This window comes from Helianthus annuus, chromosome 15, assembly GCF_002127325.2.
Source record: "Helianthus annuus cultivar XRQ/B chromosome 15, HanXRQr2.0-SUNRISE, whole genome shotgun sequence".
NCBI classification, from domain to species: Eukaryota; Viridiplantae; Streptophyta; class Magnoliopsida; order Asterales; family Asteraceae; genus Helianthus; species Helianthus annuus.
Genome location: NC_035447.2, coordinates 5,354,791 through 5,367,604, shown reverse-complemented (window position 1 = coordinate 5,367,604; position 12,814 = coordinate 5,354,791). Strand labels below are relative to the sequence as shown.

At 34.1% G+C, this 12,814-nt stretch overlaps 1 protein-coding gene across 1 annotated transcript; it reads left to right on the top strand.

Annotated features, from left to right (window-relative positions):
* The first annotated feature begins 518 nt into the window (after positions 1 to 518).
* LOC110910234 (DUF21 domain-containing protein At4g14240) lies at positions 519 to 9,331 on the top strand. Its single transcript, XM_022154929.2, has 13 exons — positions 519 to 1,006; positions 1,851 to 1,927; positions 2,453 to 2,536; positions 2,623 to 2,736; positions 3,404 to 3,487; positions 4,084 to 4,155; positions 4,347 to 4,414; positions 5,061 to 5,148; positions 5,255 to 5,328; positions 6,202 to 6,547; positions 7,965 to 8,011; positions 8,127 to 8,208; positions 9,020 to 9,331. The coding sequence occupies exons 1-13, from the start codon at positions 760 to 762 to the stop codon at positions 9,056 to 9,058; spliced, it is 1,422 nt and encodes a 473-aa protein (XP_022010621.1). The 5' UTR covers positions 519 to 759; the 3' UTR covers positions 9,059 to 9,331.
* The last annotated feature ends 3,483 nt before the right edge of the window (positions 9,332 to 12,814 follow it).

Here is a 12,814-nt window from a genome sequence, read left to right as displayed (position 1 = left end):
TTTTACTTTGAATCCAAATTTTTTCATTATTTGCGATTAACCGTATTAGCACGTTGCAACATGTTGATGGTCACTGGCAGTGGTATGAAATTGATGCTATTTGACACAGATTTACATCCCTATAAGACCATCCGTAGTGGGGGGTTTTGAGACGTTTCCCCCCAAAAAAAGCCCCACAATGCCCAAGGACCGCCTTCGGGGCCGTTTTTCAAAAAAATCCTCCAAGGCATGCTTTTATCAACGTCTTTCTTCAAATTGTTTGGCCAATGAGATCATTTCAAATCAAATATCATTAGTTTTAAATTAAAAAAAGGAAAATAATAATTAGGTAATCATTGATGGGATATTATTGGACACTATCTCACTATGTCCATCTGTGAAAAACGCCCCATAATGTCTCTTTAGTGACTGGAATAACATGTATCACACAATATCAATGAGTGAGGACATTATTCATGTGTGACACTACCGATACTCTAACAACACCTATAATATTAATCAAATCATTTTATATTATACTTTAATAATAACAAAGTTCTTAAAAATAAAAAAATTAAGTGGGACCGGCGGTCCCTCTAAGTCGGTTCATAGATACGGAGTCTGTATACACGAGCGGCAAGTGTTACCCTCCATTTCTCTACACACTTTTCCTCCCTCACACTGTATACATACATACATACACTTCTTTCTTCAACCGCTTCTTTCACATAACGCCATATTTTCAATTTAACTTCTTGCTATTTAGCACTTTCATCCACAATGTTTCTGCTAACCCTAGCCCTAGCCGCCGGAGCCGGTGCCGGAGTTTCCAGAAGCTCTATAGTCACCGATGAGAATGATATCGAGTTCGGCAACCCTATGTGGTTCGTTTACGCCGGAGTTTCGTGTGTTTTGGTACTGTTTGCAGGAATTATGTCTGGTTTGACGTTAGGGTTGATGTCTCTAGGACTTGTTGAGCTTGAGATTCTTCACCGGAGTGGTTCAAATACAGAGAAGAAACAAGCAGGTAGTTGTTTTTGCAATTATGTGTTCAGTTTTCTTTCATGGATTTGAATATTTGATCGGTATTGTTGAGATGTTGTTGTAGTAGGAAATGTTACTGTGTGTGTTTGATTCTTATTTGTTAGTGTACCGTACCTAACACACGGTTATGTGTTAGGTAGATGTTGATTATTATTATTATTATTATTATTTTTTGAGTAAATTGCCAAAATCGTATTTGGACATGTTTGTCATTTTCATCCAAAACAATTTTTTTTGTACCACATTGTCCTTCACTTTTGGGATTTTTTTGCCATTTTTCATCCAAATGTTTGATATAAAAAATAAAGCATCTGAGATTTGGGATTTTTTGCCATTTTCATCCAAATGTTTGATATAAAAAATAAAGCATATTAGTCGTTTTTGTCATTCTCTAAATATTAAGATTCACTATTCATCTTTATATTTTAATTTTGCGAGTGTATAAAACCGAGAAAAAAACAATAAGTATAAAACCGAGAAAAAAACAATAAGATAAGTGTTTGCGAGCAAGATAGAAATATAGAGAATCTGACATGCTTCTAAACAAAGTGTAGAGAAAAAATGTGTATTCAAGTTAAATTATAGTGATAGAGATCGAGCCTACTCTGAAATGCTCTAGTAATGACTCAAGAATGTATTTTATATGTTTTCGCAATTACATTTTCAGTTTTCTATCAATTAATTTTGAATTTGATTGAACTTTATGTGTTCGATTGTGAGTCTACCTAACACACGGTGGTAGGTAGATGCTGAATTTTTTTTGTAATGTTAAGTTTTTAATATTTGTCAAGTTTGTATGATAATGATTGTAATCTGTTTTGTTATAGCTGCTATCCTGCCGGTTGTTCAGCGGCAACATCAGCTTCTTGTAACATTGCTACTGTGTAATGCTGCAGCCATGGAGGTCGGTTTAAAATTTGCATTTATTATATATGTACTGTACATGACAGTTTTGATATAAAAACAACTAGCATGTCCGATAGGGACGTTTGAGGTCATTTTTGATTAGAGAGTACACCTCTCTGTATTAAGGGGCTGTTTGGAATATCTGAATGGTTAAGTGCTGAACCAGTAAGAGGTCTGAACCATTAAGTGCTGAACCAGTAAGAGGTCTGAACCATTAAGAGCATGTATAATGCTTAACCGTTCAGAGGCAAATGTCTGACCAATTCAGATTAGAGGTCTTAACCATTCAGACTCTGTATAAATCTTAACCATTTAGAGGCAAATGTCTTAACCATTCAGACTCTGTATAAATCTTAACCATTTAGAGGCAAATGTCTGAACCATTCAGACATTTGCTCGTGAAACAAACAGTCTGAACCATTAAGTGCTGAACCAGTAAGAGGTCTGAACCATTAAGAGCCTCAATAGGAGGTAAACAAAAAACCCCTAATACTTACTAAGATACCATTTTAATATGCTACAGGCTCTTCCTATATACCTGGACAAGATATTTCATCCGGCTGTTGCAGTGTTGTTGTCCGTAACTTTTGTACTAATTTTTGGAGAGGTATTTAATACTAATTATATTACGGTCCCCGTTGTTATAGTAAGTTATTTTACATAATCAATACTAAAAATATCGTACAATACCAGGTAATCCCGCAAGCAATATCAGCAAGATACGGCCTTGCTGTGGGCGCTAATTTTGTTGGGCTTGTTCGAGTTCTAATGATCATTTGCTATCCTATTGCGTATCCTGTTGGAAAGGTAATTTCATTCAAGTTGGTTTAATAGTTATGGTTGCAAAAGTCGCTAGGCGCTCCCTAGTCGGTCGACCGGGGAGTTGAGAGTACTCGATCTAGGCGGAGAGTACTCGGGGAGTACTCGGACATGTTAAATTATAAAGAAATTACTTTTTGGAGATTAAATATATGTCAAATAACATAAATTTACTAATATTTATAACAAAATACGTGAAAATGATATTCATTCCTTAATATGAAAGGCATAGAAATGATGTTTTGATATTATTTAAGTCAAACTAGGCCCGAGTTGACCTACTAGATCCAATTCTTGCCAAGGTTGACCACGTTTGACCGACTCCAAGTAATTAGGCGGAGTCGAAGAAAGTCGCCTCGGCAGCCTACCTTGTAGCGACTACTCGGGGAGTACTCGGCCTTGGAAACCTTATTTTACAACCATAATATTTCACAGTAGTCAACGATTTATTATTGAGAAATTGGATTTTAATGATCCCACCTAGAGGTGGTTGGCCAATAGTAGACCCGCTTTTGAATATTGTCACTCGCAATCCCACCTTTTAAATATTTAACTTAACGGAGTTAAGTCTTTTCCCGAATTTCAAACTGATGTTTTAGGGCTTTTCATGAGAACGAGGATACGAGTCGATTGATGTGGAATTACAAATATGCAGGTTTTAGATGCTTTAATTGGGCATAGTGATACCCTGTTTCGGCGTGCCCAGTTGAAAGCACTCGTCTCCATTCACAGCCAAGAGGTAAATATCCGTAATTGGTCGTTTGTGGTATAAATTACAAATTGGCTAGAGGCTGTGATTTCAACACGTTTACTTACAATGGTTGTAATGTTACATATAGTCCAGAGGTGGCAGCTCGACGCATTTACTTATGGATGGGTCAATCTGGGTTGAGTTTTGTCCTAGAACGGTCAAATAAAAAAAAGTCTAGTCGTGAAATGGGTATAACGTCACTTAAATCATAATGACCATTTTTTTGTAGTGATATTGTTTTTTTTTTTTTTTTTTGTAAACATAACTGACACGTTCTTTTTATATAAAAAAGCTAAATATCAAACAAAAGGCGTTTCCAGTTCAACCAAACTCAACATACTCCAAAGCCCGTAATAAAAATGACTCGTTCCAGCCCGAACCCAGTTTGACCCATTACCTGATCGCCCGCATATCTTGCCACCTCTGAGGTTGTCATATGCCTATTAATTATTAAATCCAACTCATTTAGCTTCACGCTTGTAAAGCCCATACGCAAATAGTCGATTTGCCACCGTACTTTAGTTTTTTTTTACCATAACTTGTACTCTACTGTTTTGTTGTTTTTCTTAATATAATCATGTTAGGCTGGTAAAGGGGGTGAACTTTCGCATGACGAGACTACCATCATAAGTGGAGCCCTTGATTTGACAGAAAAGGTATACCCTGCAGTAAATATTTGACTATATCATCGACTCATCGTAGAATTTCTTCTGTAGTTGTTTTGTGATTATACACTTCTTGTATTACAGTAACACCCTAAATAGTTGATTTGTTTGGTTGTATCTGTCTACTACGTTTTGGTTAAATAAGATGATGAAATTGATGGAACATATTGCCATTTGCGTAGACTGCAGAGGAAGCCATGACACCTATTGAATCAACATTCTCTCTGGATGTCAATTCAAAATTGAACTGGTGAGTTACATCATTGTGTCTTTCGTGCTTTTGTAAGTACATGATAAGTTCCAAAGTATTAGGGGTGTAAATGAGCCTGAGCTTGGCTCGTTTCACTTAAAAGAGCTCGAGCTTGAGTTCGGCTCGTGAGTAGTTTTTGAAGCTCAAACTCAACTCTCTTACTATTTCTAATTTATTATATGTTTTATTGATGTACATTTATAATTATTTATTTATATACGTATTCATAATTAAAATTTAATATAACACATAATATATATTATTTAGTTATACTTGTCCTAATTTATGTACAATAGTTATTGTGTAGATATATATGTTTACTTGTTTAGTATATTAAATAATCATTATTTAAAAAAAGTTGGCCGTTAGGCCCGGGCTTGTCAAGCTCGAGCTTGTTTATCAAAGGAGCTTCAGTATAGTCTCGAGTTCGGTTCTATTTGAGCTTTTAACAAGCCGATTCCGAATTTACACCCCTACACAGTATATATAGGACCGGTCTTGCATGATAATTTCACTTGTATTACGACAAGTATTTCTTCACCTTTTATTAGTGTCTTTTTTGTTGGTTTGCAATAACCGACTATTATGAGCATATAACAAGGTCCAAATTATATCTATTGATTTATGTATACCTGATATTATGTAGGGAAGCGTTTGGAAAAATTCTTGCCAAAGGCCATAGTCGTGTTCCGGTATATTCTGGGAACCCAAAAAACATCATTGGACTCCTACTGGTATGCTTTGAAAATCAACATATTGTCTCAACTTATCCATATATATAATTTCTTAAATTATTATTGGTTTACGTAAATTTGGTTTCCCTTCTTTAATACCTAGTAGGTGAAAAGCCTTCTTACAGTTAGAGCAGAAACAGAGACTCCGGTTAGCGATGTTTCTATTAGGAGAATTCCCAGGCAAGTTTGTATTTATACTCATGTGTGTTTAGGCTTCTATTTGAAAACAAATTCTTTTCCATGATCATATTACTTGGAATATAAAAATTCAACCAAATGACCTCTAAACTATATTTTAACAAATACGATTTTTTTTTGCATAACTAAGTCCCTGAAATTTGTAAGAACGCAACAGTTAGAGTAAAATGCCATTTTCGTCTGGATCCAAAAGGTTTGAAATCTTGCCATTTTCATCCGGCTCGTTAACTCCATCCATTTTTCTCTTTTAAGTCATGGGTATTTCCGTCTTTTTTGTTAACTTAAAGGGCAATTTGTTTTTTTCCCACTTTATGTAAAAAGACCGAATACCCCTGAAAAAGACCGAATTGCTCTTTAAGTTAACAAAAAGACAAAAATACCCGGACTTAACGAAGAAAAATGGATGCAGTTAACGAGCCGGATGAAAATGACAAAGATTTCAAACCTTTTGGATCCAGATGCAGAAAAACAAACCTTTGGACAAAAGTCGCAAAACTGGCCAAACCTCAGGGACGAAAATGGCCTTTTACTCGAACAATTAGGTCATTTTTTGCATGATTAAGTCTCTAAATTTCATAAGAACTCAACAAATAGGTCTTCTTTTTTGCATTTTCAACTTGTACACTTTATATAAAGGACTGTTTCGTTGAGTTTTCATAAGTTTAGGGACTAAACCATGCAAAAATGAAGTCTTTTAGTTTTTTTTTTACATTTTTCGATTTTTTTACAAGACATAAGCTTTAGGGACTTGATTGATAGATCTATGTTTGAAATTTGAATAATACAAATAAACATTTGTGACAAAACAACTAGTTTTTTAATTATTTCACTCATTTTATCTTATCATGCTTTTAGGGTTCCAGCAAATATGCCATTATATGACATACTTAACGAGTTTCAGAAGGGCGGCAGTCACATGGCGGCCGTAGTTAAAGTGAAAAGCAAGAAGCATCCTCCCGCTGATGTTAGTGACCGAAAATTAGCCGGGAAAAATAAAAATAAAAATTCACAACTAACCAAACCATTGTTGCCCAAACTTGAAGAATCAAATGTTGTGGTCAACATTGACAAGACTTTAGAGTCAACCGTGCAACACACGAGCCCCACAACAAAAGGTTTTAGATGTGTTACTGATGATGTGGAAGATGGAGATGTCATTGGAATTATTACCCTCGAAGATGTTTTCGAAGAGCTTCTGCAGGTAAATTAACGGCTCTTAGTTTCATCCACATCCTTTAAGTGTTCAAACTTTTATATATGTCCTTCAAGATTTTTTAATGTCATATTATTCCTTTTAAAACACTAAAATATCATATTTGGCCATTTGACGGTAAATAAAATAATGAGTAAAGTACACGGATAGTCCCTATGGTTTTCCAAAATTTTGGATTTGGACCCTAGCTTTCCAAAAGTACATGGATGGTCCTTGTGGTTTGCATTTTATAGCGCATTTCGTCCCCAGCCAACAAAACTAAAGGTTTTAGGAGGTCCAAGTTAGGGACTAAATGCGTTACAAAGTGCAAATCACAGGGACCCTCCATGTGCTTTTAGCAAAATTTGGGGACAAATACGTTACAAAATGCAAACCATAGGGACCAAATCCAAAATTTTGGAAAACCACAGGGACTATCCGTGTACTTTAAAATAATATAACGATGTTATTGTGAATGGTGATGTTCTCTTCTTTTAATCAATGAAACAAATTATTATTAGTAACTGGTTTTGTCTTATTTACTACAAACCGGCGTAAATACAACCTTGGTTTAAAAAAGCGCGAAGCGCTCCGAAGCGTTTTGGTTCCAAAAGCTTTAAGCGAAGCTTCAAGCGCGAAGCGAGAGCTTCACGTATACGAAGCGCTCCATATTATATATAATTATATATAATGTTAATTTTATATATATGTATAAAAATAGCTATCCATATTGTATATATGTATTTATTAATGTTAATTTTGTACTTTTATGCATAAATTAAAAAGTTTAAGGACCAAATGTAAACTACTGAAGATAGAGGGGGTTAAATGTTTAAATAGACAAACTATCTTTACACTTTTTAAGTAAAAAGTTAGAAGTTTTAGGGACTGAATGTAAACTAATGAAAGATAGAGGGGTTAAATGTTTAAAAACCTTAACTTATAAAAACCCTAAAAACCTAAAAGGCATATACGCAGCCGTCAGCATCTCTCTTCTTCTTCTTCTTCCCCCTTCTTCCTGGTTTCCGGCTGAAAGCAACTCCGTCGCTGGAATTTGTCGCCGGATTTCACATAGGAAGTCGCTATATCGTCGATATAAGGTCGATATGTACCTTGTAAAGACTGTTGGGCTTAAAAAATGGCCCATATGGTGATCTGATTGGCTGGAGCGTCGCTTCACAACTTCATCGCTTCGCCGCTTAAAGCTCGCTTCACTTCGCTTCACGTAATGTAACGCTTCAGAGCCAAAAAAGCGTTTTTTCCATCGCTTCATCGCTTCAAGCTCGCTTCAAGCGCGCTTTTTTAAACACAGAATACAACATTGTGAAATTTAAAAGGCATATATAATAATGTTAAAATATAAACGTATTTATATGAAATGCTTTTTTCCTCAACTTTTGCTAAATAGTTTCCCTCCCTCATGCAGGAGGAAATCGTTGACGAAACCGATGTGTATATAGACGTACATAAAAGGTGTGCGTGATCGCACGCAATCATTTTTTTTGTTCAGTTGTTGGTTAGACATTATTTGGCGATTTAAAACCCGTTCACTCACTTCGCTTCAAAATTATTTTATAAAATCTTGCAGAATACGGGTGGCGGCTGCTGCTGCTGCTTCATCTGTAGCTCGTGCTCCCTCAACAAGAAGGATAGCTGCTCAAAGACCCACGGTACGTTTTCGTTAATTTGTTATATGTCTGGTAAATTTATACTTAGAAGTAGTTAAATCAGCGATTCGATTTATTTATGTTACATATGAGGCTAGAAGTAGTTGCTTTCAACACGTCATGTTCACCCGTTAACATTTTTGTTCTCTTTCCTGAATTTAATAAATAGTTGATATGTTACGTATGATGATAAAATATTATTACAATAATGATCCTTTTTTAACGAACGATATAAAAGCTTTTAAACACTTGGGGGCTGTTTGTTTCAGCTCTTAATGGGCTCTTAATGGTTCAGACTGTTTGTTTTGCGAGCAGATGTCTGAATGGTTCAGACAAATGTTTACCTCTGAATGGTTAAGCATTATACCGAGTCTGAATGATTAAGACTTCTTATCTGAATTGGTTAGACATTTGCCTATGAACGGTTAAGCCTTATGCCGGCTCTTAATGGTTCTACTGGTTCAACATTTAATGGTTCAGACCTCTTACTGGTTTAGCACTTACCCATTCAGAAGTTGCCAAACAGCCCTTCAATTATGCATGGGCTACTTTTAACCAGATTCATTTCTCTTTTAGTTAGTCCTATAGCATGAGTTATAAAGCAAGTTTATTACAATAACGGGTGAACATGCCGTGTTGAATCTAACTACTTCTTTCGTAACTATTCACCATGATTGTAGTTTTCATAGTAACCTATTTCATTTTCGTACTTTCTTTTTTGGTCCCGGGAGTAGTAAATGAAGTATATTTGTGTGTGTATACACATTGCAAGCAACGTATCGTATTGATTTTGTTGAGTTTGCTAATTTACTAGGGGGTCAAAGAAGAAAAGGACAACCTGCCCGTAATGTAATTGTTCAATCTAAGCAACATGTTCAAAAAGATGAATTGGGTAGTAGTAGTAGTAGAACAGTTTTCGTCCGTTACCATGTACATGTAACAGTAATGGTAAAAAAGGTAAAACCGTAAAAACTCCAAATCGCTCTTTTTCCGTTTTTGTATTTACCATTGAGGTTTCGCTAGCTAACTCGGCTTCGCTACCCTCCTTCGGTCGTGCTCAATGTGCCTTTCGCTCTCAGGTAATTAGCTTTTTTGGATGTTATGTTTATTTAAAAGTTTAAAGAAACCACTGCTATTACTATATATTAGGTTCAAATAAGAACCAGAACCAAACTAACTGCTTTTTGTCCCCTTGAGTCATATTCTAGTGAATGGTTAATATCTTAGACAATTATGTCGTTTCCGCTTCATGAATTGCGACAATCTTCTCTTAATTTGCTTTGTTATTAATGCCCGTAAAATGGTTTATAACTACATATGGTTCTCATTTGAACCACTTGCGACCGAGTCACTAAAAGATTAAATGAAGGTCAAACGTAAAGGAGCTCAAACTTGAACTCGAGACTGAATTAGAGCTTATTTAACCAATGAACATGAACCAAAACAGCAAAACTATACATGCTGAACTTGATTAGCTCAGGAAATCAACAAATTTTTATTTGATTTAATAAACACATAATAATATAATGGATATAATTACATGTAATTATGTAAACATTAGTAAATTCAATACATTTAAATTATAATCTTTCTATACTAATAAACAAAAATCCTTTTTGGACACGTGTCATTCTCTGGTAATTTCTCACCCTTATTTTTTTATTTATCTCTTTTATTAAATAATAATAATAATAATATTAAATATCAATTTAACTAAATTTATTTATATCTTTTGTTTAATTGATTTCTTTTTTAACTCTAAAGTTTCAATCTTTGGCAATTTAAGTCTAAAGTTTCAATTTTTGGTATTTTAACCCCTTTGATTAATTTGATTTTTCACTTCTAATTCAAAAGTTTTCATCTTTTGCAATTTAACCCCTTTAATTCTTTTTACTTTCAATCCAAAACTTTTCATCTTTTGCAATTTAATCTCAACATTTTTTTTTACTTTCAACTTTAGTTTTCTTATATACTTTTCATCTTTCATAAGTTCTCGTTTAACGTGTCGTTCTAAATTTCCGACTTAACACGCCGCAACGTAATCTCAACATTTTTTTTTTACTTTCAACTTTAGTTTTCTTATATACTTTTCATCTTTCATAAGTTCTCCGTTTAACGTGTCGTTCTAAATTTCCGACTTAACACGCCGCAATATATAATCTCAACATTTTTTTTTTACTTTCAACTTTAGTTTTCTTATATACTTTTCATCTTTCATAAGTTCTCCGTTTAACGTTTTTTCATCTATTTTTTCCTGTTTGACATTTCCGTCGAAGCGCGTCTATTTTTCCAATGTTTAATAACTGGTTTTTAGATCAAACCGGATTAGGCTAAAAAATGGTTCAACCGGTTGAACCAGGTTGTACCGAGCGGTTCAACCGGGTTGACTAACTAACTCTATAATTTCATAAATTACAACATCAACTCAAAAGTTAATCCAAAAATGAATGATTACGTATTTAAAGAAAAACCCAAAAGTAAATCCATAATAAAAAAATAATCCAAAATATAATTGAAAATCATTCAATTTTTCAACAAGCTCTTTTAAATGAAAGTGTACGATATGTTTAAGCCATTTGAGTGTTGAATACATCAACTATTTTCGTTTCATACAACATTAAATAAGAACTTTTAGTTACGAATAATAATAATATATAAAAATCACATAAGATATAAGATAAGCAACATATATATTGAAAATAAGTATCAACTCAAACTAAAATAACTTTGTGTCGGTACCGGTATTACGTTTCAAACCAGTATACCGGATTTTACCGCCGGTACAACCTTATGTCGTTTCACTTATTTACCGGGGTGTTTCGTACCGGATTTACTTCTGGAAACGATAATACCGGTATAACCGGCCGGTATTTACCGGTTTTTAAAACATTGAATTTTTCCCCATTTGATAGGTCTGTCGCAACATGCGAGTCAGAGATCGACTTAGTTATTTTTTTCTCGGTTTTACACACAGGCTCGTGGTCATGTGAGAAACATTTGCCTTTCATCTAACATGATATATAACTATTGAATCCCCCGTCGCATTGCGGCGGGTGGTAAATCTAGTATATATGTATACAAAAATAAAATTTTCAAGTACATACAATTAGTTATATATATATATATATATATATATATATATATATATGATTAATTATTTAAAGGAATATTTGATTTTAATAATCCCAACTATTTGCCATTGGCCGCCAACAGTCCCAACTTTAATAGTTGGGACTGCCGATGGTTATTTTAGTTGGGATTGTCGGCGGTCAACGGCGAATAGTTGGTATTATTAAAACCCAATTCACCGACCCCCAACCCGTCTCAAATGTTTCGGGTTTACCGGTCTGGTTCAGGTTCGATTGCTATCCCTATTCTTGTAATCATGTTTGATCCTTGCCCTTATTTATCAATCGTCAAGTGTGAGTATCAAATATACACAAACATCCCTTATGGTAACTACTTGATGTTTGATCGTTTGTAACCCTTAATCTTGTACAACATTCTTCTGTATTCTTTCTTTCAATAAGTGTTAAAACTTTTGTATTCTTTCTTTCAATAAGTGTTAAAAGGAAGAAATGGTTAATTTTAAAATCCCATTGCATTGAACCCATGATAAAGCATCAGCAACTGAATTGGCAAGGCCTGTTTAATAAGCAATTTCATAATCTTGTTGCAATGGAGTTGTAAGAGCATTCACAACCTGATCAAATTTTGTGAGGGGGGTTTTATATTACAAAAAGTGGTTGTAAGTGGTTGTGAGTGAATGCGAGAGAAAATTTTATTGTTCATTTTTTATATTTGAGGGGCACTATTTACCACTATAATTTTTAATATATTTCAAAAGTGGTAGTAAGTGGAGAAGAGAGAAAACGTAATGATAAAGATGTAAAAAGTATTATTTAATTAAAAAAATAGACGAAATCTATTTGCTTTTAGTGGAATTATAGGGTAGATTTGATGGAAGGGATTTGAATGCTTTAATACTTTTGTTCTTAAAAAGATAGTAAAAAATCTTTTGATTTGTTCTAGCAATCAAACATACATGGGTGTTGGCCAATTGGGCTGAAAGATAAATATTGGCTTATTTGGTTTGAACCGAATTGAGAATCTTGGAATTGTATTCCAAAATAAAATCTAACCGAATTTATTCGGTTCTTGGAACTGTTCTCCCTGTAAGAGGGTGTTTGGGATTACGTTTTGAAGTGATTATTTGATTATTGCGTTCGTAAAACATAAATAATCTAAAAAGTGTTTAGATGAAAAAGTGATTATCTGCCTTCAAAACGCACTTTTGGAGAAACATGTACCTACATGCTTTTTCAAAACGCAAAATCTATTTTGAAAACACATAATCTATTTGGAAAACGCAAAACCAAACACCCCCCCTAAATGTACACTTCTAGCCCCTTACACTTCTAGCACACTTCAAGTATTTACTTATTCTAACACTTTATATTTACTTGTTACAAATTTGATACAACAATTTTATAAATTTGACGACTTCCACATTCGATTACGATATTACATATTTTAAGGTGATACATTCATTTATTTTACTCACTTCTCACATAGAAGTATAAATATGAATGATATAACATTATACAGC